General features: G+C 36.9%; 2 protein-coding genes across 3 annotated transcripts in view; one reads left to right on the top strand and one right to left on the bottom strand.

Moving 5' to 3' along the window:
• Window positions 1-8906, top strand: part of LOC310637994 (uncharacterized protein C6orf132) — a 39054-nt gene extending 30148 nt beyond the window's left edge. The window contains exons 4-5 of the mRNA XM_083358651.1: window positions 5084-7916; window positions 8679-8906. Coding sequence (XP_083214777.1) covers window positions 5084-7916; window positions 8679-8778 — 2933 coding nt within the window. The 3' untranslated portion in view covers window positions 8779-8906. The remainder of the gene's footprint in view (window positions 1-5083; window positions 7917-8678) is intronic.
• WDR77 (WD repeat domain 77) lies at window positions 468-27091 on the bottom strand. Of its 2 annotated transcripts, none has more exons than XM_083358653.1 (11): window positions 26882-27091; window positions 25131-25316; window positions 24846-24987; window positions 24712-24761; window positions 22591-22661; window positions 22316-22370; window positions 21036-21107; window positions 20828-20936; window positions 19613-19681; window positions 18327-18463; window positions 468-1448 (listed from the first exon to the last, which is right to left on the bottom strand). In XM_083358653.1, exons 1-11 carry the CDS (start codon window positions 27003-27005, stop codon window positions 1420-1422), a joined length of 1044 nt encoding a protein of 347 aa, XP_083214779.1. In that variant the 5' UTR covers window positions 27006-27091; the 3' UTR covers window positions 468-1419. The 2 variants fall into 2 exon arrangements, with proteins under 2 accessions (XP_083214779.1, XP_083214778.1); XM_083358652.1 differs by lacking the exon at window positions 468-1448 and adding an exon at window positions 12697-12818.
• Between the last annotated feature and the right edge of the window lie 261 nt (window positions 27092-27352).

Genomic DNA, 27352 nt, shown 5'->3' with positions numbered 1-27352 from the left:
CTTCAGTATATCATCTTGCAGTCTTAGCACAATGTTGTTTTTTGTGGTGTTCCTGAACTTGTGTGAAACTGAATAATCTATCATTCACATTTGAAAACTTAGGACTGAAAGAAAAGGCAACGTTTAGATGTTGACCACATTTTATGGAATAGTTCTTTTATAGTTTATACAGTGGCGTACTGGAAAATATTGAACACTTGGCTCCATTGCCACCTCTGTCCAGGTAGCTACAGAATAGTGTGCTAGTTTCCAAGTGACTTGCAAAATTCCAGAAAATTTAAGTTTTTGTTAGCTTGCTCCAGAACGTTACTAAGTCTGTAAGCCACCAAGAGTGAGAGCGAGAGCTGCAGCTTTGCAGAATTTTGCCACTAGGTCTTACCTGGGTATTTTAAATTGTTCTTTTATAGACTATATAGTAGTATGCTGGTAAATGTTCTTTGTATTATTTATTTTTTTATTTTTTTAAATTTTCTTTTTGACTGTTTACACTTTTTTTATTATTTATAATATAAAATACAAAAATACAAAAGCAAATAGTAGGAAAAATAAGGGAGAAAAGAAAAAAAAAGATGTTGACTTCCATCTCCCTCTGGTGCAGAAGAATAAAACAGTAACATCAAACCTCAACTTTTTACTTTTATTTATTATTAGTACAAATTAGCCATTTCTATAACAACACATCTGTCTAATCAGTAAAACCCCAAATCAACATTTCATTTTTCCCCCACCTCAAGCACAAAGTCCAGAAGCGGTTTCCAAGTAGAAACAAAAGTACTTGTGTTTTTTTTCTTTGATCAAAGCAGAGAGTTTAGCCATCTCTGCTAAACCCTTCAACTTTTGCAGCCATTTGTCCATTGTGGGGATTGAAACGTCCTTCCATTTTTGTGAATAGTCTTGCGCTGGTAAATGTTGAAGTGGCTCCATTGTTGCCTCTGCCCTGGAGTGGAACCTGGGCTGGAAGTGGGATGTCTGATGGAAGGATCTTCAGCTAGGAGAGCTGGGAGCTGGAGGTGGGGGGGAATGGACACTTGAGGGGGGGGCGCAGAGAAGGTCAATAAATTGGTGTATTGATGGTGGTGGTGACAGGCATGGGATGTTTTGATGGAAGACAGAGTGAGGTCTATTTGTGGGGAATGCCTTTCTTGTGTTTAGTACTGATGATGAGTTCTAGCCGTCTGTGCTCCAGCCCAGGCCTTGTCAGCAGACTTCCAGAAGCCTGGATTTTTTTTTTACTGTTGCTGCTTAATACCAGATTGGTTAATAATAAAGCTCCCTTACTTGTGATCTTATCAGGGAGAAGGACGCCTGGCTTCCCCTTTCTGAAAAGTGTCCAGTTGGGTTCAGGGTATGGCACCAGCTGAGACCTCAAGGCAGGGGAAGTAGTAGTCATCAAGGAATTTCTGTTTGCATTCGGAGTTGCTATCCCCCAAGTTGCCAGCTGTTAGATCCTTTTTTTAAAAAAAAAGATACGCTTGTGGGATCGTTGGGATTGTTTTTGCTGTGACAACCTCCCTGTTGCAGAGCAATCTCCCTACATAAATAAATAATCTGTATATTTAATTTGGTAGAGGACAGGAAGGCCTGGAGGAACGTTGTCCATAGGGTCGCGATGGGTCGGACACGACTTCGCAGCTAACAACAACAACAAATATTTAATTACTATATGACATCTGCTTAAAAAAAGAACTGATTGGGTTTGAACCAAGAAGGATCTGAATATCAGTGTGTCAACTCATATCCCAGCCTTTGGCAGTTTTAATCAATCAAGAAGAATCTTATTACCTATATTCCATAATTGATAATAGCTAACAATCTTCTAGATTTTTTTTAAACTCTGAATTTAAATTTAGTGAAAATATGCACTACAACGCTGTTAAACCTGGCGTACCTATTGCCCAGAATGCCAGTAAAGAAATGTCTTTAACCATGAAGCTTACAAAACTGCTTCTCTATTATATGTAATATGTGTTTTTCTGTTTGTTTGTTTGTTTGATTGATTGATTGATTGATTACATGCCATTAAGTCAGTGTCAGCTCTTAATTATCACAAAGTTTCTTGGTCACATTTTCTTTAACTGGGGTCTTTAGTGCAGAGCCATTATCCATGCATTTAGGAAATGAGTTTGGTTCAACAAATCTATAGGGCATAAGGGAGGTCACTTAGAAGACAATCAATGTTTTAATGTGCTATCTAATAACTTTTCAATGCCCCTACATTCTGTCATCATGTTTTCTTTTTTAAATAAACTCTCACTATTTATTTTTAAAATTATGAACTCAGTTCTAGTTTTCTGGTCTTCCTATGCTAAGGCCTTTCAAAACATTCATCACAAATGGAAAATATTTAGCATTGCTAACAGAAAGGCTTGGCACAGAATTGAGGGAGCTATCATTAACGTAAATCAGTCTCTTAAAAGCAAGTTCAGCTAGTTTCTGTAGACAGGTAGCCATGGCAATTAGCAAACTTTTTAAAATATCTATAGTTACTTCCTTGTTAATGACCAGATGTACTTTGCCACAGTCCCCATTTGCTGTGAATCAGAAAAAAATGTATTTTGTTTACTGTTCTTTATAGCAACTCCTTATAGGCTTACCAACCTCTAAAGCTCCAGTATCTGTGCCATCTCTGGAAGGAATATATCCTGGATACCAAATAAGTGGGGTGCTGTATGTAGTTTCATATAACAGCTACTACAAATAATTATGGTATTCCTTTTAAAGATTTTTTGTAGATCATTCAAGCAGCGCTAAATGTGCCATTTACAATGGTAGACTAATATATCAGACTTGGTTTGCCATTGAACTGAACTGATCTGGGTTGATTTGGGCCTATGGTGTACACCCTTCCTGTTGCCAGGATCCTTTTCTTATTTTACTTTCTCTCCTCAAAACTAATGCTAACTTATTAACTCAGGAAGATCTCTAGAACAGGGGTCCCCAAATGCTGGTCCGTGGACCGGCACCAGGCCGCAGCATGCAGACAGTACATGAAACCACGCCCCCTCCGGTCCGCGGAAAAACCTCTCTCCAGAGAACCAAATGTCCAAAAGGCTGGGGACCTCTGCTCTAGAAGGAAACAAATCCTTTCATCATTGGCAAATTACTCTCTCTCTCTCTCTCTCTCTCTCTCTCTCTCTCTCTCTCTCTCTCCCTCCCCCCCATCTGTACAGGACTTGGAATGTGTAGAAGATATAGAAGAGCACACATTGTTAACATTTGTTATTATTTAGAATTTAATATTACAGCAAAGAATTAATTTTAATTAAACGGTTTAAACCAGCTTCTCTTAACAGCATAACATCTATAGGCTGTTATTGTTTTTTTCCCCAGCACTACAGATATAGACTGTCACTCTGACAGATTCAAATATTAATAATAAAAAACATACAGTCCCATAGAGAAAATCCTGTTTGTATTGGGGGGGGATGCTGTTCCAGAGAACAGGGACCAGTTCAGAGAAGGTACACTTCCTCAGCCCCATAAGAGGACAATGTTTAATAGAAGGAACCAGGAGCATACCCATTCTGCTAGATAGGCAGAAACAGTTAGAGATAGATGATTCTTCAGTTATCCAGATCCTATGCCATAAATGGCTTTATAAGTAATAATACATTGAATTGTACTCAGAAGTCAACTGGTGACACATTGGCATACTGAAAGGCTGATATTACTGCTTGTGCTGCTGTAATTTGTACTAGTAGCTTCCAGATGGTCTCAAGGTCAGCTCCATATAGAACACATTGCAATAATTCAGATATGGAGACCCCATGTTCTCCTTAGACCCATCCTACTAACTCCCCACATCAATGTCCCTTCTTTTAGTACTGTTCTTCTATTAAAATATAAATTGGGTAGATGTCTTCCATTACCACAAGTATTAGAAGAGTAATTCTTCTAATACTTAATCACGATAGGCTATTAAAGCACAGTTTAGGCAGATGGGAGAACTGAACATTTCTCTCACCTATACTATTATTCCTGTCATTAAGAAACCCCCACCAATGAAATTATCCTCCTGTCCCATACAAAAATATATGGGAAGAAGTGGTTTTGAGAGGGGAAAATGTGTTTCCATGTCATCTCTCTGCTTTATATGAATTCTACATTGAGTTGCATTAATATCTGTGGTGTATCCTTTAAAGCCAAGTTGAGCATGATGTTAAATTTCCCGTACATGTACAGTATATAATTAATGTATATGCATTTTGGGGTATTTAATAAAAATAATCTGGTAGAGAAAAGTGTGGCTATTATAAACCCATCAGAAGCAGGGGAGAAACTTAAACTTTCCTTCCTGCTGCTATCCAGAATAAATTGTGTCATCTGTTGGGCTTCTTATCTGTAACCAAGAACTAATGCTTCCCATGGGAGCAGAAGCACTTTGCTTTTAGCTTGGCTCTTATGCAATGGCAGGTTTCGCAACATAAGGTGCTACAGATGTTTTGGGATGCAGCTCAAAGTTCACCACCCAGAATGTCCCCTAGTCATGTTGGGATGTTGCCTTCTACATTTTGCAATCCTGATTGATTTGGGGGAGGGCAGGTTGCAGAAGTCTACTCTCCACCATCAAAAGAAACAGATTCAATTGCAAATTACAGATATGCCTCCTATTACAGGAATAGACCTTCTTATTTTTCAATAGAGATTCCAGTCACCATATGAGCACACACTGCTCTCTTAAGCGTGATAGAAAAAGTTGGCGTAGTTGCTGCAGTTGTGATTATGTCCTTTCATAATTTGCTTCTTCTGTTTATCTTAGGGCCCAAGAGCTTCTCACTTGTTAAATTAGAAAAAGCATCAGTGACTGAAGCTTCCATTTCCATTATAAAAACATCAGTTAACTTGTTGTAGCAGCTTAAAGAAAATAACTTGAAAACCAAAAATTGAAGGCATTATAAATGTATTTGTACATGTCTGAGTTTTTTCTGAGTTTTCCTGACCAGGGGCGGGGGAGAAGAGGGGAGGCTATTTAGTTTTCAATATGGTCCTAGAGAAAATATTCATTTAGGTAAGTTTATTCTTTCCAGTGTAAAATGAGAGCAATATAATCTATTTATATATGTATGTATTGTTTTCTTCCTAGGTTCACAAATTAATGGCAGTTATAGAAAGTACAATTCAGTAATTGACCTGAGGACAAAGGCATTTGGGGAGGATTATTTGGATGATGATTACATTCCACCACCACCTTCAATTCCTCCTCCTTCACCACCACCACTTTCAGTTGACTTACCACCAGTTTCATCTTCTATGGTAATTCCACCTCCACCTTCTATGGTAGCTCCACCTCCACCACCAATGACTCCTCCACCTCCACCACCAATGACTCCTCCACCTCCACCTCCACCAGCATTGCCAGCTCCATGGCTTTCATCAATGGCTGCACCTTCATTTCCATATTCTGATGTCTCTTCTCCCAGTACTCCAACCCCACCAGACTTCATTCCTCCTCCCCCTCCTCCCCCTCCTCCTGATTTTATGGATACTGAAATTTCTTCTATTCCATTTTCACTACCAGTTCATACACAACTCTTCTCAAATGGTGTGTCCAAATGGAAATCAGAGACTGTTCTAAATATTCATAATCCTTCTCTCAATTCTCCAGCAACACCTATTCACAAGGAGTTACCCCAGTTACCACAGTCCAGCCCAGAACCTCATCTCACTTTTTCCAAATCATTAAAAGTACCCCCTCCTACTCCTATGAGAACATCATCTATTTCCTCAGGAGAAAAAGAACATTTTCCTAGAATGATACCTGACAGTCACAGTCCTCTGTTACCTACTGTACAATCTGCTACCATAGTTCATTCAGAGGCAGAAGCTAGAGCCAAAACTACTATGGAAAAGCATTCTGCTTTGGTCACAGAATCTGAAACATCAGATTTCAAAATCTGCCCAATGAAGAAAAAACAGAATTTATCCTGGTCTAGTGAAGAAAGAACAGAATTTTCATCTCCAGGTCATGCATCATCTGATGATGATATGTGGAACGAACGTTGCAATTTAGACAAGTTGAAGAATGAACTGTCAACCTTGCTGTTCTCAACTTGCAGAAAGGAAGACCGACCAACTGGAAAAATTACATTTTCCAAATCTAAAGGTACAGATACTGATAGCAGTGTTACTACAGATGAATTAAAACTAGTTAAGCATGATGTGAAAAAATCACGCTTACAACAAAGCGCAGAGAATGAAAAGAAAGAAAAGATATGTGCCAATAATTCTCCAGCCAAATCTTTCACCAAAGATGCTTTCTCAACTACAGACAAATTTCCGACCACTCAAGCAAATTGTGCTATGAAACTGAAAGAGGAGTTGGAAGCTTTATTGTGTCCAGTCAAGGAAGGAGGCCCACCTTTGGCAATTGCAAATCTGAAACATAATCCAGAAACAAGGAAACAAGTTACTCTTCAGTTTTCTGGCAATAAGGACAATAATGGTGAGTTGAAATTTCCAACAGCAAAACTGGAAGGTGCAGAGAAAGAACCAACGATGCCTAGTGCTTCTGTCCACACAGTTTCATCTTTAAAATCTAAAAGTGAACATTTGGCTCCAGCTATATCTTCCTCTTCTAATTCTGAGAGTACATTACCCACACAAACTGCTTCTCCCAGCAAGGATCTCTCTGTGCAATATAAGACTCATAGGTCAAAATCAGACTCTGTTAACAGCCTTGTCTCTGCAACTTCTTCCCAAGCTACACATGATGGACTCAGCAGTTCAAGTATTAATGAAAATCAAAGAGATTTTACTGGGAACATGCCCTCAACAACAGCCAAGCTATCTAGGAATGCAGAGCAACAGAGCAGTGATGTTCTGTTTCATCCTGTTACAGGAGAAAAAGTAGAAAAAGGCTCTCCAATGGCTCTTCTTCTGGCTGCACAACTGCGGGCCAATAGAGGCAAGTGTTCTGCTTCTGCCTCTCAGAATAATAGTTCTTTATTGGAGAAATCTCAGCTCAAGTTGAACAATAGCAGCCAATCGGAGAATGGGGTATCCAACATTTATTACAGCAATTCAAAGCCCAATACTATTAAGGTTGTTCCAAAGTCCCCACAAAAGGACTTATTGGCAGAATCTGAAAGTAAGCAGTGTAATGGATCAAGTGCATCCAACAACAATATCAGGAGTTTGTCAGGACAAAGTGAAAATATGCCACAAATATTCTCCAATGCTACCGAACAATGCAGGAGTACACTGAAATTCAGGGAGACAAATGAGTCTCAAAGTCTTTCATCAAATAAGTGTGATTCTTCTATTTTGCTTCAAGACTCAACCTCCAGTCACTTGAAGCAGCAAGATCCACTGAGCAGATCCGAAATTCCTTTTCATTTTTTTCCTCCACCCCAAAACCATACAGTTAAGAATGATGAGGTGGGAGAAGGATTCAATTATGAAATAATTCCTCCACCACCAGAGTTCAGCAATGATACCCCTGAAATCCCAAAGTTGTCTTCAGATACTCAGATCTCAGATCTGCAACTTAACTTCAACAACTCAAGCAATAACTATGGCAACAGTTATTCTCTGACATCAGCAGTCCAAAGGCCAAGTGACTATAGTCACTGTTATCCAGGTGGCAGCTATACCTCCAATTACCTTAGTAGCTGTTCCAATGGCCGCCCCCTAATTAAAAAACGCCTTTATCTATCAGAGACTGATGACTTATATAGTAGGACAGCTATGTCTGCTCGCAGTATGAGCACACCTAACTCCTATGGCTACAACTCTTCAGCTGTGGAAGGGATTCATCGAGCAAATTATTCTCACAGAAATGTTCCCAATGGCACACAGGGCCGAAGGGTATCCTTGGAAATACCTGGAAAAATTATAACTTACAATACTTCTGTCAATGATGTCCAGTATAAAAGCCAAAATGGAGACTATTCCACCAATGCAATCACGTCTGGCAGGTATGTTTCATTTGTCATAAATATAAGAGTTGAAATGTGAGTAAGGGACTGTATGGAAATATTTTGGCCAGAAGTCAGCATGCAGGTTGACATTCTGCATTTCTTTTGTCCAATATAACATAAGTGATCTGTTTTCCCCCATTTTTTTAGAGTTACAGTGCTCTAGGTAGAATACTCTCCATTTAAAATCAAGTTATTATTCAGTCAGGTGACCAGATGGCTACCGCTTCAGCCAAATGCCTGCTTCTTCCACACTTGTTCCTACAGCTAAGATCACTGTCAAAATCACCAAGATCTCAGTTGAGAAGGAAATACTGTATTGCTAGTGGACGACTGTTTGACCTGTGCAGCTGTTCATTTTCAATTATATTTAGAGAAAAGACATGGGTACTAAGAAACTTATGTAATTCAACAGAATTATTGTTTCTAGGTAAACTAGCATTTTATTTATTTTTGAAACAGTAGTAAGAATATTCAAACCATCCACATTATTATTTATATTGGTAAGATAACTCTATTAGTATTTAGCTGAGAAAGCCATTATGCCAAAAAATCTGTATTAAATATTTCAAATTCGCTGTTTGTGTTTCTGATAATCAAAGGCTATCTCACTAACAAAATCTCAGATATTGATTTGAAAAGGTTTTTTTTTCTTCCTTGTACTTAGAATGAAATATACCTCTTAATTGAATCACTGGTCTTTATTTATTGCTAAGAATTTCTACTGGACTAATGATATTTTTTAATATTTCTTCTATTTAGGTCTTGCCACGTTAGTCCACAATATGGAACTCTAAATACATTTACTGTTAGGCCTGGAACAAGACAACCCATTTCTTACTCCTACCAAGGCCTTCATTAAGACCTTTTTGTCAGAAGCTCTGCATCTGCACACAACTTGGGCCAAGATTATTACTCAATCTGGACCTCATTCTTTTTTCTGTATTATAACTCACCTTTGTATAGCTCTGTAGGACCTGTATCTTTTTGTAAACTTTAGTTTTAAGTTATTCAGACAGTGTTATGAATGACTCTTATGAAGCTCTCTTGCTAACAAGCTTCTTTTGCATTATGTAAGAGTAGCTATGCACGTGTCTTCATTCTAGGGCACATTTGACTAATAGCTGTCTGCTTTGAATAGAAGGGCACGGAGTAAATTTTACCTTACTAGCACCATTTTTATGAACATGCATTGGTCATTCAGGAAAAGCAAGCAAAGAAGGAAGGCTGCAACAGAAAGGCAAAGCAGAGAATCCAAGATGAAGAAAGCAGTTCAACAACCCATTTATGGCTACTCTAGATCAGCCATGCATGGCTCTTAGCTAGAAGAAAATGGCAGAGTTATGGAAAAGGAAAGGAAGAGTTCAGAGGAAAAAACGATGAGCAAGACAGAAGGATTAGAAGTTTGTGATACTTGCAGTTTCAATAGTACTACTGCCAAAGAAAATTGACAGCAGCTTTTTTTTTAGCAGGGCATCTCTAACTTGCACCCCACTAATTTTTTATCACATCATTGTTAGAATCCTTAATAGAAAAAAAAAAACATGAGAAATCCAGGGTCCCTTGTCAAATATTCTTATATCTTGCAAAATATTTGAGACTGAACTTCTTCAAAATCTTTTTTTAGACAATCATTTAGGTTTTGCATTTACATCTATGGATAAAAATGATAGCCATTCTAAAGACACAAATATAATTCTTGCAGTCCTCTTTAAAAACCCACAGCTGAATTTAATTTAGGAAGCATTTTTAGTTAAAAACTGTATAAGATTTGAATGAACCAAACAACATATCTCTGCCAGGCTAACCTGGCAATTCGTCACCATTGTTGTATTGTTATAATTTTCAAGAATGCAATCATTCTGTCTACAGCTTTGTTTTTCTTCTGGTTTCTTATTTTGGTTTAGGAGTTTAAAAATATTTAATGGATATGAGAGGTGTTTAGTAGAACAGGTGCTGGCATCTATACAAATTAAACCCAATTATATCTCTGTACTTGAAGGAAAAGCAGTGCGTGCTTAAAGGTCACCTCTGAAAATGTCAGCTATATCTGTTTGGAGGTAAATGTTATTCAATGGGATTTACTTTTAAATGCCTAGAGGAAAACAGTTCTAATCCATTTTGGCTTATACTGGTTATACATGATAGTTACAAGTAGTCTTTGAAGTACAACCATTTGTTTAGCAATTGTTCAAAATTATAGCACTGGAAAAGTGATTTACGAATGGTCTTCACACTTATGACTGTTGCAGCCTCCCAGTGGTCATGCAATCAAAATTCACATGCTTGACCTCTGGCATGCATTTGCAATGTTTGCAGCATCCCAGGGTCATGTGATTGACATTTGCAACCTCCCCAGCTGGATTCTGACAAGCAAATCAATGGGGAAAGCCGATTTGCTTGATGGTCACATGGTTTAACTTAACTTCAACGATTCACTTAACAGCCATGGCAAAAAGGTCATAAAATTGGGCACAGCTCACTTAACAGCCACTTGTGATTAACCATAGAAATGCTGGTTCCAGTTGTGGTTGCAATTAATGGATTACCTGGAATCCAATGATATATGGATATAGTTCTAGTTTTTAGAACTGTGAGGGGAAATGGCTGCCTCAATTTATTTCTGTAGATTTTGCAAAGAAGCAAGAAAATAGCCATTATTTTTATATACCTAATAGATAAATTATAAAGCATGTATGTTCATGTTGATTTTGTCTGGCAATAGATTCAATTCTAGAGAAATATTTTGGCAGAATTATGTTGTAGTTCAAGTTCAGTTTAAGTCACTTATTTAGGGAGATGGCTATCTGTCCCCTATGGATGCTTCCCATGTAAAACTGTCAAATGTTTCCAAACATTTAAGTAAAAAATGGTTTAAACAGGTGTAGTTTGCAAGCCATCTTCTATACTGTATTTATTCACTCTATTCACACATAATTTCTTCCACGAATATATACCTGTGAACCTAGAGTAAAGCCACCTCTATCAGTAGGCAGAGCGAATCTATTTTAAACAGAAGATGGGTGGGATGAAAGGAAGTAAATTATTAGTTATTTATGGGGGTTTTTTCCTTTGTTTTTTTCTGTTCTGTATTTTTACTGCCATGATGGAAAGATTACTTCTGTGATTTTTCTGCCTCATGTATCAGAGGAACTACCCTGCCAATTAAGTATCCATTTGTTGTTCTGCTTCAGGCAAGGAACAACTTGGACTAGCCCTGATTTTAACCTTTGATACTAAGATAAACTGATTTTAAAAAGAATGTGCTAAGCCTCTTGTCCATAAGATCTATTCTAGGAGGCTCCTCACCTGCAGTAGAAGCAGGAGTCTTCCTACATGTCCAATAGTGAGAGATTCAGTTTAGGAACCTCCCCGTGGGTGCATTACGTTTCAAAATGGATACATTGGATATTTTCAATATCCAATTAATATAGTATTTTCAATAATACAGCATAAATGTTACATAAAATTGTCTTAGCTTTTACTTATATTGATCACTCATATAAAGAAATAATAATTTTGACTGATTATAGTTCATTTTGGTAGGAGACATGAAAGCCATTTAGAAAAACAATAAACTACTTTGTATTCTCAGCATCTATTCAAAGTTGTGAAACTCATTTCAGACTGCATGTTTGTAAACAATCCCTGAAATATGCCCCAACAGCCACCCCAATTGCTAAACTTTCATTGTGTATTTTAAAGCCTATCATTATTTCTGCACTGTTTTTTAAAGTCATCTGGTCTTCTCAAATGCTTTCTACATGATCTTTTATACGCTGGTGAGTCTGGAGTCAGAGTGGTCATTCAGTCAAAATTATTCATTCTAAGCTAGTAAATATCTGTCTGTACAGAATGTCAGTCAAAGATTCTTCTGTCTCAAATTGCTTATCTGCTAAGTCTACTGATTCAGAGCTTCCAGTGTTTAATTAACAGTATTTCCCCTTTCCTTTCTAGAAGAAGCAAAAGTTTCTAATTTTTCTTGCTCCACAATAAAAGCAGTCTGTGTGTTTGTCCTCACAAATTTGTATAAATTTATCTGCTTGTTTTTGTCTGGTTTTGTTTTTCTTTATTTTAAATGATTTAAAGTATCCTATGAGATGGTTTGAAGGCAAGTTCAAATTCTAATACAATAATATTGCTGTAATTTTTAAATACATTTTATTGCTTTTAAAATAATGACAGAAAAAGAAAAAAGCAAACAAAGCACAAAAAATACATTATCAAAAATGCACAAATGCTTGTAAAATAAGTAAAAAAAATACAACAGAAAAAATAATGTATAGACTAGAGTATGCTATTAGAACAATAAAGTTACAATTCTATATAGAATTATCAAATACAAACATGAAGTGTGCGTGTCTATATGATTATTTTTCAAACTATAGTACTTTATATAAATTGTTCCCATATTTCCTTACATGTATCCATACAAGAGGCACGGTGGCTCAGTGGCTTAAAAGACACTGGAGAAGGTCTAAACTCCTTTGGTTTGAGTCCCACCACTGCACAATAGAATGAGCTCCCATCACTTGCCTCAGCTCCTGCCAACCTAGCAGTCTGAAAGCATGTAAATGCAAGTAGATAAATAGGTACTTTGGTAGGAAGGTAATGGCATTCCTTGTTTCACCATGTGCTTTGTGCTGTGGCGTGATGTCAGGATGGCCACATGACCACAGAAAAATCTTCTGACAGCACTGGCTCAAGAAATGCACATAAGCACCACCCCCTAAAGTCAGCTATGACTAGCAAAGTAAAACACCCAGGGCCGCCTTTTTTTTATCCACACAAAAGTCTGCATTTATGGCAATCGACTCACAGATGGTGTAAACCGGTCTTCAATCCATTGAGTAAGTGGAGCCTTACATTCATCTTTCCATACTGCAATATTGAGTCTTTTAGCTATAATGACACAGATAATTGTTGTCCAACTCCATGTACAGGTATGTTATTCAAGAGAACATTATCCTCTGAAAATTTTAGCCATTGTGATATAGTCATGTTTATATAGTCCACTTTCTCTCAAAACTTGGTTAAGTATAGGACATTGTAAAAATGTATTTTAGAGAAGAATTTTCCTTATTACATCTTCAACAAAATGCTGTTCTAGCATTTTTTTCTAAATAAACATAATGGAGTCCAATAAATTCTAAATATTTTTTTGTTGTATAAGTTGTAGGTTAAGGTATCCAGAACAAATATGGGACTAAAAAGTTTCACCTAGCATTTGAATAAGTTTTCTTTTCCTTTTTTTTTTCTTTTCCTTTATGTAATATTAGTATTGCTTGTAGTCATTTCATATGACCTAGAGTGCGATAGACTTAATAGGTTATTGTTGTTAGCATATGGACGTTTATGATTATTCTTTGTTTTTATACCTTGTACTTAGCTCTGGGAAGTCGGGGGGGGGAGGGGGTAATGGGGGAGAGGGATAGGGAGGGTTAGGTAAGGGTGGGTGGAGGGAGGGGGGGATTGTTAAAGATAAAATGTATTGTAAAACTTTTCAATAAAGTTGTAGGTTAAGGTCAATTGGCAGTTTAGATATAGAAATTAATACACTCTCCCATTGTTCAGGGAGTGCAGAAACTTCTAATTCTTTATTCCACTCATCTCTTAAAATCTGCATGTCAAAATGATTTATTGATACCAAATAACTAAAAAACCTAATACATCAATTTTAGTTTTAGAAATTTAACTAGTTGTTCTAGTATACCAGGTGTCTTAGAAATTGAAAATGCTGGTCCAAACAATGTTGTTAACAGAAGTTGTACTGCTGTAAATATTGCCACTGAGCTATATCTGATAGATACTTGTCTACTATTAGAACTTATGTTTAATTTCATCCTAATCATCTATCAATTGATCAAGTCAATATTGCTGCTTTCATTCAATTTTTCCATATCAGCATCTTTCCCCCAATTTTTAATTTCTCCATAAAGTCAATTTTACATAGAAAAAAATAAAATCTTTTTATTCCATTCCATAACTTTCTAACTGATATATTTCCAGACATATTAGAGCTTGATTATATTTAGATTCTAATATTGCCAAGCAGTCAAAGGTGCTATATGTGTGTATACAAAGTTGTTGAAATATTAACACCAATTGTTGGCTTTCAGTTTTGAATATTTGATAGTAGTTAAACTTGATGATAAGAGTTCCAGATTTGGAAAACCAAATCCTCTTATTGGTAACTGCATTTTCTGTAAAGATATTTTCAGAATTGAAAAACAAAATCAACATTTTCTAGAGAGTTTATTTTCTGCAGTGTTTCCCAGATGTTTGAACAGGAATTCCTCTCAGAATACTAATTAATCTGGAAATAATATTAATTTGCAAGCATTCACCTTTCCCAAAGAGTGAAGTTTAATTATTTCCATCTATCCATGTCTGAAGAAACCTCTTTATATATTTTATTTACATTACATTACAAATACAGAAATGATATTCCTTAAATAGATGGGTAACCAAATTTCCACCTATTGGCATCAACTCCAATTTGAACCAGTTAATAGAATGTCCTGGTATTTTATTAAAGGTATCTATCATTTGCATCAACAGTGGAATAGTAGCATGAGGTTTAGAAATAAATAAAATACTAGCTGCAAATAAAACCACAATGATGCACTACTCCGTAAACCTCCTTATGTTGTCTAATATCTAAAGCCAAGTATTCCATACAAACAACAAAAAACAAGGGAGAAAGTGGGTTGGGGGGGGCTGGTTCCTCTAAAAAGGAAAGTAGCAGAAAACATATACCAATTTTAAATGAAATGCAAATAAATTCAATACAGCAAACTTATACTGCTTATCTATTTTGTCAAAAGCTTTCAGCAGATTGCTCTTCATTTTTATTCGCATCACATATGCATGACCAAGCTTTAGGGTTTTCAAGGAAATGCTCCATTTTAATTAGTCTTGCCTCCCTTGTTGACTTTCCTATCAATACTAAAGGAATCATCTGAAATGGAGAGGCATAGCAGATGGAGCAACAGGGGCAGGGAATCTTGCTCTACCACTTTTATTGAGTCATGCCATAAGCAGAATACATGTTTTCCAAGCTACCTGTGAAACTCCTTTCAGCAAGCCCTAACCAGACTCCCTTTTGAAATAGCAAATACAATTAGTCTCCTGTGCAATCAAAGCAAAACTTTGGGAAGCTTGAAACAAGCCAGTTATGTTTGATCCCATAAAAATAATAATCTTCTGCATACAGCTCATACTTTTGCAATGCTTCTGTTAAAATAGCGGCAAAAGCATCAGAAACACAAGAGAAGTAACAAAAAGAAGGCAAAATACAATCAAATCTACTGAAATAACTACTTCGAAGTCTTCAAGCTCTGATATGAGTCTCTATACATTGATCTTTATTAGATGCCATGGTTTTTAGAAAAATATTTTTCTTTAAACCTTAGCAAAGAAAGTTAGTCTTGTTTGGCAGTCTGCATCTTTTGGGCTGTAGTCCACATCACCCTGCCAACAAAAGTGCATATAGTCAAGGCTATGGTCTTCCCAGTTGCAATGTATGGCTGTGAAAGTTGGACCATAAGAAAGGCTGAGCGCCAAAGAACTGAAGCCTTTGAACTATTATTTTTGTTTTATTTTAATTCCATCTATATCCCGCCCTTCTCCGAAGACTCAGGGCGGCTTTACAAGCTATGGTGCTGGAGAAGACTCCTGCGAGTCCCTTGGACTGCAAGGCGATCAAACCGGTCAGTCCTAGAGATCAACCCTGACTGTTCTTTAGAAGTTGAAGTTGAAACTCAAATACTTTGGCCACCTAATGAGGACTCACTGGAAAAAAGCCTAATGCTGGGAAAGGTTGAGGGCAAGAGAAGGGGATGACAGAGAATGAGGTGGCTGAATGGAGTCACTGAAGCAGTAGGCGTGAGCCTAAATGAACTCCAGAAGATGGTAGAGGACAGGAAGGCCTGGAGGAACGTTGTCCATGGGGTCACGATGGGTTGGACGCGACTTCGCAACTAACAACAAGAACCACACAGTTTCCTTACCTTGGCTGCGCAAGCTGATGTATTTGAAGCCCTAAATATATTTCATGTCTTTCCTTTTTTGGTTCTTGGAAATTACTGCATCTCATATGAAATTGCAGAAGTCCTCTTGAAATAAAGAATCAATATCCGTGACACAGAGAGCAAATTGCAGTAAAGTACTATATTCAGCAAAGCTAAATAGTAACAATCTGCCTCCTTGTGGTACAACAGTGGAAATATGCACTGCTAGTAATGGAGAAAAGCTTCAATTATTGTCTAAGGTTGTAGACATATTTGTGTAGCAGAATGAATATTACCACCCCACCAAACATTTTTGGTGTTTTGTTGCTTGATCTGATATTTCATGGGGAAAACTAGCATTTTGATCTTGATCATTTCCAATGCAAAGTTAATCACTGTTTTAACCATGGACTGTGGTTAAGTGATAAAATTTATCAATGCAATTTTAAAAGTAATAGTGTCCAATTTCATTAAAACCAGAGGACATAAAAAGACAAGATTCAAACAAACTCAAAACAAGCTAAACAAAAATCATAAATTTAAAAATGAAGTTTATTTTAAAAACTGCCTTCCATTTGAGTATGGTTGTTATGCATTTCAGATTTCACAAGTCACAGAATTAGTACTCAATAGTTAAGAACATAAAATAACTATGTTTCTTGACCTTCTACAGAAGTTCTCCTAGCATTACAAAACCATAATGTGCCATATCAATATGTCTATAATTTTTATTCCATTATGAAATTTGGGCTTTAATATAGTGAATAAAATATGCTGTATTTACAAAAGCCTACATGTTTAGAAATCAATGGTGGACAATCCCAACAGCTAACAACACATTTTACACCATACTTGCCTGTTTCTATGCCTTTCCCAAAAATGTGGAAGCTCATAGTTAAGACTGGAGTTTGCAAAATTTCAGACTTGATTTATACCCAAGGAATCCTGGAGTGTTCTATAACTTCAAAATAGCCAATTCCCTTTTCCATTCACATACATATCTATCTGGATCTGTTATACAATCTAAATTAAAGCAATCAGATTCAAAGTGTCTCCCTCCTCCATTTCCAAATGCTGAACCATAACAGAAATCATAATGTAAACATATCCAAAGTGTTCTTGCCAACTAGCGAAGTGGAACAGTGTCTAGGGCAGCTTTCTCTAACCTGATGCCCCCCTTTAATTCCCAGTATTCTTAGCTAGCATATCCTAGAACAGGGGTCTTCAAACTTGGCCCTTTTATGACTTGTGGACTTCAACTCCCAGAATTCCTCATCCAGGCATGCCTGGCTTAGGAATCCTGGGAGTTGAAGTCCACAAGTCATAAAAGGGCCAAGTTTGAAGACCCCTGTCCTAGAACTATGGTAAGAGCAATCCCAATATATTTGGAGAAAGCCCATTTGGGAAGGCTTTTCTAATGAGGATTGTTAAGACAACTTAAAGGCAAACTGCACTTTACTTCAAGATAAATAGAACTTACAAGAATACCATTTTTGTTATATTACTTGTAAAAAAGCAAGGGGGTGGAGTAGAATGAAATATTAAGTATGTGCTGGGGAAAAAACTATGGAAGTTCTAAATACAGTGGCTTTCTGAAGTGGCTTCTCTTTAGGGAAGGACATAGACTTTAAAAAGGAAACTTGGAAGGCTGGGTCAGGTCCAACAAGATATGCTATGCAGAACTTTTTTTAACCAACTTTTTTTTTCCAACTCTTCTCCGCCCTTTTTTAAACAGCACATCCTGAAGTTAAGACAAAAATTATTCTGCATACATCTTGCTATTGTTAGAGGTGAGGGTTTTGTCTGCAATGTATGCTAGACAACCATGGAAAGAATTGCTGTTCATGAAACATAAATCCAAGAAAACTATTGGATTCTATTATACAGTTGAATGTATAAGAAATTGTAGCAGGAAATTGGAGGGGTTTTTTTGCTTCACACTAGAAGATTCCCCAATTAGAATATGCCAAATTGAAGCAGTCTCACAACTGAACTGATGTATATACTAACTATGTGAACTGAGTATATTAAATTATAAATTCAGTCAAAATCTGGCAGGCAAGTCCAGAAAGCTCTGTAAGTTTTATTCCACAGTAAAAAATACACACAAAAAATATGCATCTGCAACACTCTTGAGGTTGTATAAAGTATTGCCCACAAAAATTAAATGAAACCAATTCTTTTAGGATTTGTATTATTGTCCAAACCACTATAAAACTTCCGTTTCTTGCAGAATTTGACTGGCTGTAACACGCAGCTGGAAGGCATCTCCCGTGAAATTGTCATAGGACCACATTCTTTGCTGCATGGAACATTATTTAGCCCCATTATTTCTCCCCACAAAAAGCGCCATCCCAGAGGAAAGGACCAAGGAACTATGCAGTGATATCATTTTTACCAGAACGGTGGTTATTCTGCATTGGGACTGTGTGATGTAGAACTTGATGGTCCCATCCAACTGTTGTCAATGAGTTTTTATTCAAGGGAGACCATGATAAACCTGTTACAAAATCTCGATGAGACCGATTCCTAAAACTGGGAAAGATAGGAAACATTTCTACTGTTAGTTTAGAAATCCACAGATGAGTTCATAAAGAAGTAATTATTAACACCAGACTACCTTCAAGTTACTAGCAATGGGGAACCAGGAGAAAGATGTGAACTGCTAAAATGAGGAAGAACTAATGTTTGTAAGCACTCCACATGGGGTATCTGTAAACATTGACTATGTTCCTTCAAAAATAAGGCAATGAGCAAAAACTACTTTGCTCTGTTCATGAAGGGCCATTCTCCATGTAGCAAAAGGTAGGATGACATCATTATTTGCTTCATATGCAGGAACGACAAAACAATGAAAGGGCTTCTACAAGGAAACAAGGCTCCTCCTCACTAAAGTCCCATCCATTTTCCCCCAGATATTCAGCCACTAGACAGACATCAATCCAGCTTTCAGTCTGCATTTAATTTCCCAATTCTAGATTAAGTTTTATTAGTGAAAACTAAAGGAATATGCTCTTGATTTATTTAAACATTTATAGCCCGCATATCATCTATTGGAATCCTCAGATACTGGAGCACTAACATTAAAGATAATGTTGGTGTTCCACCATCTGAAGATCCTGGTGAATAGTTAGCAGGCTATAAATATTTTAAATAATATGATTCCAGAGAAGGAAATCCTCAAATATTTCTGAAGCATCAGTGTAAGCACTGATTTCCTCTTCTTGTTGTCTAGAACAGAGATGGTAGCTAATCTGAACACAGTCTACAGTCACACTACCTCCCTGAAATGCAGCCTCCAATTCCATGCTGTATAGAATTCTTCATTTTACTGTATTATCCTACATGCAAGCTGCTTTCATTGTGCAAGTATGAGTCTGGATAAATAGACCTAACTCTGTTCTACTCTTGCATGGATCCATTAACCTGTTAGACCAAGTATGAGGCTCAGGTGATTTGCCCCACCAGGATAAAAATGGGCATGCTTTATTAAGTTTGGTTCTGATCATCACTTTAACCAGAGGTGGCAGTTTGAATATGAACTGCAGTGCACAATTATTTTTATATAAATATATGCAACCTTTAACCAAGATGGCAATCAAATCACTGAGAGCCTAAATAATTATATGATACAAAAACTGAGAATTGCAAGAGGCAAGTGGATTGAACACTTTTGTAACTCACACTTCTGAAAAACTGGAGTCAAGGACAACAACAGAACAATCTTCACTGATAGAAGCCAGCAGAGGTGAACTAGAGGTAGAAAAATTAGCACATATAATCTTTTTTCTGTTTAAATGTCACAAACAAATATGAGAGCTTATTAGTGACATATAAATAAAAAAACATATCATAGCAAAGAAAACCTTATAATCTGTATGTTGAAACTGGGGAAGAAACAGAAATAATTATTAGATCAGTGAGCAGACAGAGATGGACTAAGGTATAAAGCAAACAATGAAATCTAAGAGGAGAGGTATAAAAGAGATTGCCTGAAATGAAAAAAAAATTACACTATATATTTAATGAGTTCCAGAGAAAAAGAACTGATTAGCTTTACACACAAGAATCTTTTTTGTAACAACACAAGATGAACAACGATAAAGTAGCCTTTGTAGTTTAAAACTGAAATTAAAAGATTAACAATGTTAGTAAAAGCTAAATATGGTTAGGTAAAATCATAATTGTACTTTAATTTTAGCCAAGCGTTCCAATCAAGTCCTTTTTTTTGTTACAAAATATTATCAACTGAAAATAAAGATACCAGTAAAAATGTATAGTAAAAGAAATGATGATATAGTTCTAGAACAATTAGTAACATTTTAGCCTTCGTTTCAAAGGAAAATATAAAGTTGAACGACATATTTCTAAAGGATAATCTTCCAGGTCCAAGTGATAACATATAGCCAGAGCCATATAATTCTGAATTATATAGATCTTTGTAAATTTAAATGGCCATGGGAAAGTTCTTCCGGATTTAGCAATTTTATAAAACATCAGGGAAGGGAAGATGCTTTTAACACCTTTGACAGATTAACCATTTTTACATCCACTTGGAAGGGGAAAAGCTGTAATGCTTTTACAGTGTTTGTAATTGCAAGGCAGGATTAGTAGGCCTTTTATGTTTCATGCTGCTGTTTGTACAGTTTTTAGAAAGCTTTTCTTTGTCTGGTGAGTGTATATGTAATTATTATGAGACTGAAACAGTCCATTAGAGCAGGGGTCCCCAACCCCCAGTCCGTGGACAGGCCGCACAAACAAGCAAAGCCCCATCTGCGGGATGCAGGCAGCACAAATATAAATGAGTTGATATCAATGAGTGAACGGCACATACATTTGTAAATAAAAATAACTGACAAACTAAATACAGTTTCTTTTTTTATGATACTACAGTCCTACCTGTGTGCAGAAAAAGCAAATCCTGTGATACTACGGGAATGCACGGTTGAACTGATGATGGTATCTGGATTCTTTGTGTCTATAAGTACAATCATCCCACTTTCGTCACCTTTGAAATAACAATGGAGAACAAGCAGCTGGAGTTAAATAGGTATTTAATATGCAAGATATGTAATATGTAAAAAGGATTTTTAAAAATATCCCTTACCCAAAACAAAAGTGTCATTTTGATGTGGATGCCAGGCCAGTGAGGTAGAAAGATTACAAGAGGCATTGCAGGCTGAATATATATATAATGGCAGAAAAAAATATATAAGTTAGCTTCACAAGGTTCTGTTTCAGAGAAAACAACTGACTGCTAGCTAATATTCAAAAGAAAACAAACACAAATAGACATTCCCTCCTTTAAACATATGTAGCTAGCTTATTTCTAAAAAAAAAGTTTAAGACTACTCATTCCTATAAAACACCTGATTTTTTCCTAAAACAAAAATACATTGAGAGAAGTTTTAGTCATTTATTTCTTGCATTAATATTCTACTTTTTTCTTTGGGATCTAAGGGCAGAATTGGAATTAGGAATTCCCCCAATTTTATTCCCAAAGCCACCATGGAAAGTTAGTTAGGTTAAGAATACACTATTGACCATAAGTGACCTCTCAAATTTAAGAGGAAATGTGAACCAGAGTAAGTGTTTAATGTCTTATATTTTATGCTACACTATTTTAACATTATATCTTTTGATTTTCCCTTTAGAAGGCCAAAATCTAAGAAAAAAAGACAGGGATACAAAAGGGGGGGATATTTAAAGCTGCTGTCCAGAAACAACTTGAGCACTTAATTAGACTTGTTTCAATACTTCTGGATGCTGCATCCATTTCTACAATAAGGACAATTTAACATAATGATTTTTACAATTCATAATTGTATTTCCTTCTTGAATTACATGATTCAAGTGATGCCATCTGCTGCAAATAATTTTGATAAGCATTGGGGTGTGAGTTGGCTTTTAGGCATACTGGTAAACCCCAACAGTCTTGGGCAGATGAATATACACTATCTGTCTACATCATTTGGCAAGCCCCTCTTTCCCAATCCCACCTCAAATCTATTCTTCTCATTTTATTTACTTGGAATGTTATATTTCTGCATTCCACAACCAACAATTAAAGACAAGCGAGCATGTCCCAAGCTTTGACTTGAAGTGAGTCAAAGACTTAATTTTTTTCCAACTTTTTGCTACCTCCAACTGTTCCCCCCAAAAAATTAATATTTCTTTAGGCCTTCTTTTGATAGCAATGAATGAAATACTCCATCCATCTGCACCAAGAAGTGGGTGCACAGGAATATATGAGAGCATGAGTATTTTAAAAATGGTATTCTTAGGACCTTCCAACTGGCTACTTGAATAGCCCACTCAAAGGTTATGTCAGAGGGGAAAGACATAAAGCAGAAACATTTCCACAAAACTATTGAGCACGAGACATACCAATTCGAGATGCTGGTTTTGGAGATCTGGTATCCCAGAGTAAAACCCTGCTGTCCTAAAGGAGTGCAAAATTAATAAAACAGAATTAAAAGTGAAACTGTCAACCAAAATACACACTCCCGCATTCCAGTTTTGCCAGATTTCTCCATTGCTTTGCAATATTGTACTATTATCCCTTTGATAATTTCTAAGATTCCATTCACTTTTCTCATGAGAACACAGAGATTGTCTGAATCTTTATCTACAGTAATTCAGAAATAAAAAGTGTACTTTACCTCAGCACAGGACAGGAACACTGTGTCCTTTCCAGGGCAGGAGGCCACACAAGCCACTTGACCAGAATGAGCTAGCCAAAATCAAAACAAAAAGTATCTTATATCCCATTAATATGGATTTGCTTAAGATTTAAACTAAAGATACTCCAAAAAAAATCACTGGATTCACACGAGACAAGTCTTTCTACACAAATGCACTTCAGAAGCATTAATGCTGCTCAGAAGGTAGAAATAACAACACTAGAAGCGTGTATATGTTACAAATACAAAGTTCAAGCTCCATTAGTTATGAAGTTCAACATTACTCAGCCCAACCTACATACACATTGAACGTATGAAGCAACAATGGAATAAATGTGTTTGTACAAGTGTGTGTATGTGTATAATAAATACGTAATGGGAATGAATAGCCATAAACAGAAATATTTAAGGAATGAGACTACTTCCAATTCAGACACAAAATCAACTTGAACCCACATATCCTAGACATGAGAAAATACATTTGATCCACATTTCCTAAAGCATTGCATTCAGCTTAAAGGCATACTTAAAAAGTTTTAGAAGGCATATAAAAAGTTTTCAATGTCTACACAATTTTAAACATTAAGAGTTGTTATTAAAGCTTTAAAAGTCTATGCAATTATACAAATACATTTTTGCCAATAAATATGGAAATAGGGCAAAGTAGATATATTAATAAGCATAGGACAGAAACATAGTGCTTCTTTATGCTTTTTCCTAATTAGTACAATTTTTCTTCTTAAATAACTTTCCAAGTAATCTCAAAAAGCAGACAAGACGCGGTGGCTCAGTGGGTTAGGACGCTGAGCTTGTCAATCAGAAGGTCGGAGCCGCGTAACAGAGTAAGCGCATTACTCATCCCAGCTTCTGCCAACCTAGCAGTTCGAAAGCACGTAAAAATGCAAGTAGAAAAATAGGGACCACTATGGTGGGAAGGTAACAGCGTTCCGTGCGCCTTTGGCATCTAGCCATGCTGGCCACATGATCACGGAGACGTCCTCGGACAAGCACTGGCTCTTCGGCTTTGAAACGGAGATGAGCACCGGCCACTAGAGTCGGAAACGACTAGCACGCATGTGTGGGGGAACCTTTACCTTTTAACTTAAAGCTGGACAACAGACCTCGTGCAAAGGGAGTAGAAAAACACAAAAGTTTTCTTTTTGGGGGGGAGGTTACTTTATAATTATTGTTAACTGTTTCGTGGCTTTGTTGATTTGGATAAGTACAATTATCTACAATTGTAGAAATATAATTAGCAGAATTCTACCCAGATAACAATCTTAATATCTTGCAGTAAAAAGAAATGTTTGAAATCTGTCTTGTGGGTATGAGAATGCTTTTAGTCAATTTCAGCCACCACAATTAACTTAAAAATTAAGAGGTAAAAAAAAATTCTCGTTGTTCACCTCCTAAATAACAGTTATGGCTCATAACGTTGAGTCATCTCAGCTTAGAGTAATAACCCTTGCTAAAAACTGAAATTGGGGTGCCTCTGATTTTAATATCCCATTCTTTTCAGATCTAGTTGTCTTGCAGTAAATTTTACATACCCAAGCAATTCAAAAATTTTATATAACTTTCTGTCTCTAATCCATGGTGGACAGAACTTGAAATATGGCTCAGAAAAGGAAAAGCAGTAGCCAAATGGCTATTCCTTCCAAACTCCCTATAAAATGGAGCAAATCAGCCAGGTCCAGCATGGATGGCATAGTCTTCACCCTGCTGAGATGATTTCAGTTAAAAAAAATGGATTGATAAGACCACTTGAGAAATAGTAAACCTATCACAACAAAAACTGAAACCAACCGGGTGTCTAAAAGCACACCAATCTTCTGTTGAAGTTGCCAATCACAGAGCACAAATTATAACAAAACTCAGATGCACTGACTGTAAATAGAGAAAAGCAAGTAACTGGAAACCAGTGTGTTGAAGGAAGACATTTTGATTCATTTCTGTTCATTCATGAAGTTCAAATAAACTTGAGGTAATTGTCATTAATCTTTCCATATGATGATATACAAAGGTGAATCACTTGCAATTTATTTGGGAAGGCAGATGAAATAAGTGAATAAGGAAACATTTGACAAGTTTGGCTCTTACCTTTATACGTGCTGAGTACTGTTTGTTGAGGAATATCCCAGATCTTCACACTAAACATAAAAGTCAGATGAGATTTATTAAAAAATATAGATGTTTTTATATAAAGCAGGAAAACAACTGCACAAAAGACTCACCTGAAATCTTTGCTGCCACTGATGGCCTGTGTGTTGTTGGAAACAACACTCACAGTTGTCACAATGTCATCATGCTCATATTTACAGAATTTGTTCACTATCAGACTCTCATTCTCATCCAGCTCCCAAAATTCCAGAGCACCTAAGGAATATGAGAGAAGAAAGTCAAATTCATATTCTGCAACTTGCATTATCTGATTGTCTTAGGGGGAAAAAGCCCTACAAGGGGCTGTGACTAGTCCAGAAACTTTTGCAGCTAGGAGACAAATATATTTTGATACTCACCTGAATCTGACCCTACCAAGATTCCTTTGTCTGCTACCCACTTCAGATCTGCTATTCCTGCTTCAGTTTGAACACCCGCAGAGCAAAATCCTTCATTAGGAGCTCTTGATGTATCTTTGAATACCCATATGGAACCAACCCAGCAACGTCCACTCAAACTGGATGCTCCCAGGAGCAGAGAACCATCTGAAAGCAGAATTAAAACAGAGATTCATGTAATAAATATATTTAATGTATAATGAATGAAGCATACAAAGACTGCATTTTACCCAGCACCTTTGTTTTTCAGCAGAAAACTGCTCCAATAAGGAAATTGTATTTTTGTCTTGAAATATGTTCCTAAATTCTTAGTCCAGTTTTGGATTCTACTCAAAGTGAGGGAGGAAGGTAAAGGGTTTTTTGCCTATACTCTCAATTTACCAAAAAGTGTATAATGAGTTTAAGTATGAAGTATTATAAAAATATGAAGCAGCTAATGGAATGCTGAGGACAAAAGTATATTTCAAGACAATAGAAAAAAAATCTGTAACAGAAGTGAGTTTATTCAAAGATGATCTAGCTGTTTGTCAAGGTGGAAATTTAGACTCAGAGTTTGCCAAACTGTTACTCAAGATTTTTTATAACTAAAAAAGGACCAGGTTTGAATCTGATTTTTAATGACAAAAGTTTATCCATCTTTTAATGATAAAAATGCCTCCTGAGCATAAGAGGTGCCCTTCAATCAACATTCACATGGGGGGGGGGGAACCTTCACCTATGGAAAAAGCTGCTTTTCCTGAGTGTTGTCCAGGTTTAAGCATAATGCACTAAACACAAATACTTTAATACAACTATGGAAGCAGACCAAAGCACAGTGGTTGCTACTAGCAGTTTACATTCTTACAAGTATTGAGGACCTCAAAGAGCTTTCATATAGCCAGGTGATATCTATTTTTACTGTATTCAAAATTGAAACAGACACTTTAAAATATTATTTGAGATCACACGTTGAGATCAACTGACCTAGAGCAGAGGTCCCCAACTTTTGGGGCACCAGGACCCGTTCTGTGGAAACAGGTTTTTCCACGGACAGGAGGGTGCGTGGTTTTGTACGCTGCCTGTATTTCGCGGATGGGTCTTTGCTTGTTTGTGTGGACTCGTTGCTGGTATCAGTCCATGGACCGGGGGTTGGGGACCCCTGATCTAGAGTACCCTTGTCTATATCAGATTAGGATTTCTGCAACTATTACGGTCAATCCTCATCAGCTGCTATGAAGGTTGGGAATTGTAGGTAAGGACAGCTGAAGTCTGAAGTGTCAGAAGACTGATCTTACAGCAAGAGTTTTATACTCTGTAATGATTCAGAACCTCGCAAGATAATTCTTGTTAGGTTTCTGCCATTTTTTTAAAAAAATAATAGAAATTATAAATAAACACATCAAAGAAGACAGATTTAAATTGCGTATAATGAATACTGCATGAAACATATCAACAGAATGAAACTCGGCTCACATGGCAGAAATCGCCAATTTAAGAGAGGCTCCAGTTGAGAGCGAAGTTCACGAGAAAGATAACATGGGCACCCGACATCTCGGTTCCCAAGCCACGATCTCTGAAATGCAACATCTCTGAAATGCAGGCTACAGGCTTCCGTAGCTTGTCGCCTTGCAGACGTTCGGGGCTACACCTGCCATTATTCCCAGGCGATGATAGTGATGAGTTGTAACAAAGAGCGTTTGGGGACACCAACTTGGTAAACACTCATGGGGTACCTGATCGGTAATGGGCCCCGTCCAGGTGGCGCTCCATGCAGGCGGGAGCGTTGGGCGGAATATTCCATTCGGGTCCGGTTTCTGCCTCCACTCCATGCCCGGGACTCGGTTTGGCTTCTTCCATAGGTGCAGCAGTGAAATGCGATCCAGCAAACTCCAAGCACGCCCACGTGTTCCAAAAAGACACCCGCAACCGCCCTGATAGTGCTCTTCTTTATCTCGCGAGAACTTCCAAAATACTCCCAGGCGGAATTCAAGCCTTTGCATGCTTTTCTCGCGATATTTTCCTAGACCATATAATCAAATTCTATAGAGCTGGAACCAAGTGATTCTCAATCCCCCATTCCAAAGTCTAAGTGAAAATGTTAAATTGCATTCTGTCTGTAGTATTCCTCTCCAATCTACCAATGTAATTTGAACTGACATTTATCAGATGTGATTGTTGTGAGACTTGGGTAGATAGATGTATTA

Source organism: Vipera ursinii (assembly GCF_947247035.1).
Source record: "Vipera ursinii genome assembly, chromosome: 3".
NCBI classification, from domain to species: Eukaryota; Metazoa; Chordata; class Lepidosauria; order Squamata; family Viperidae; genus Vipera; species Vipera ursinii.
This window is presented reverse-complemented; position numbering and strand designations above follow the sequence as displayed.

Coding starts and splice junctions, on each gene's coding strand:
- WDR77 (XM_083358652.1), bottom strand. CDS start 27,005: ATGGAAGAAGCCAAACCGAGTCCCGGGCATGGAGTGGAGGCAGAAACC. Junction 22,371..22,590: donor TGTTCCTGTCCTGTGCTGAG/GTAAAGTACACT, acceptor GCACTCCTTTAG/GACAGCAGGGTTTTACTCTG. Junction 20,937..21,035: donor AAATGACACTTTTGTTTTGG/GTAAGGGATATT, acceptor GTTATTTCAAAG/GTGACGAAAGTGGGATGATT.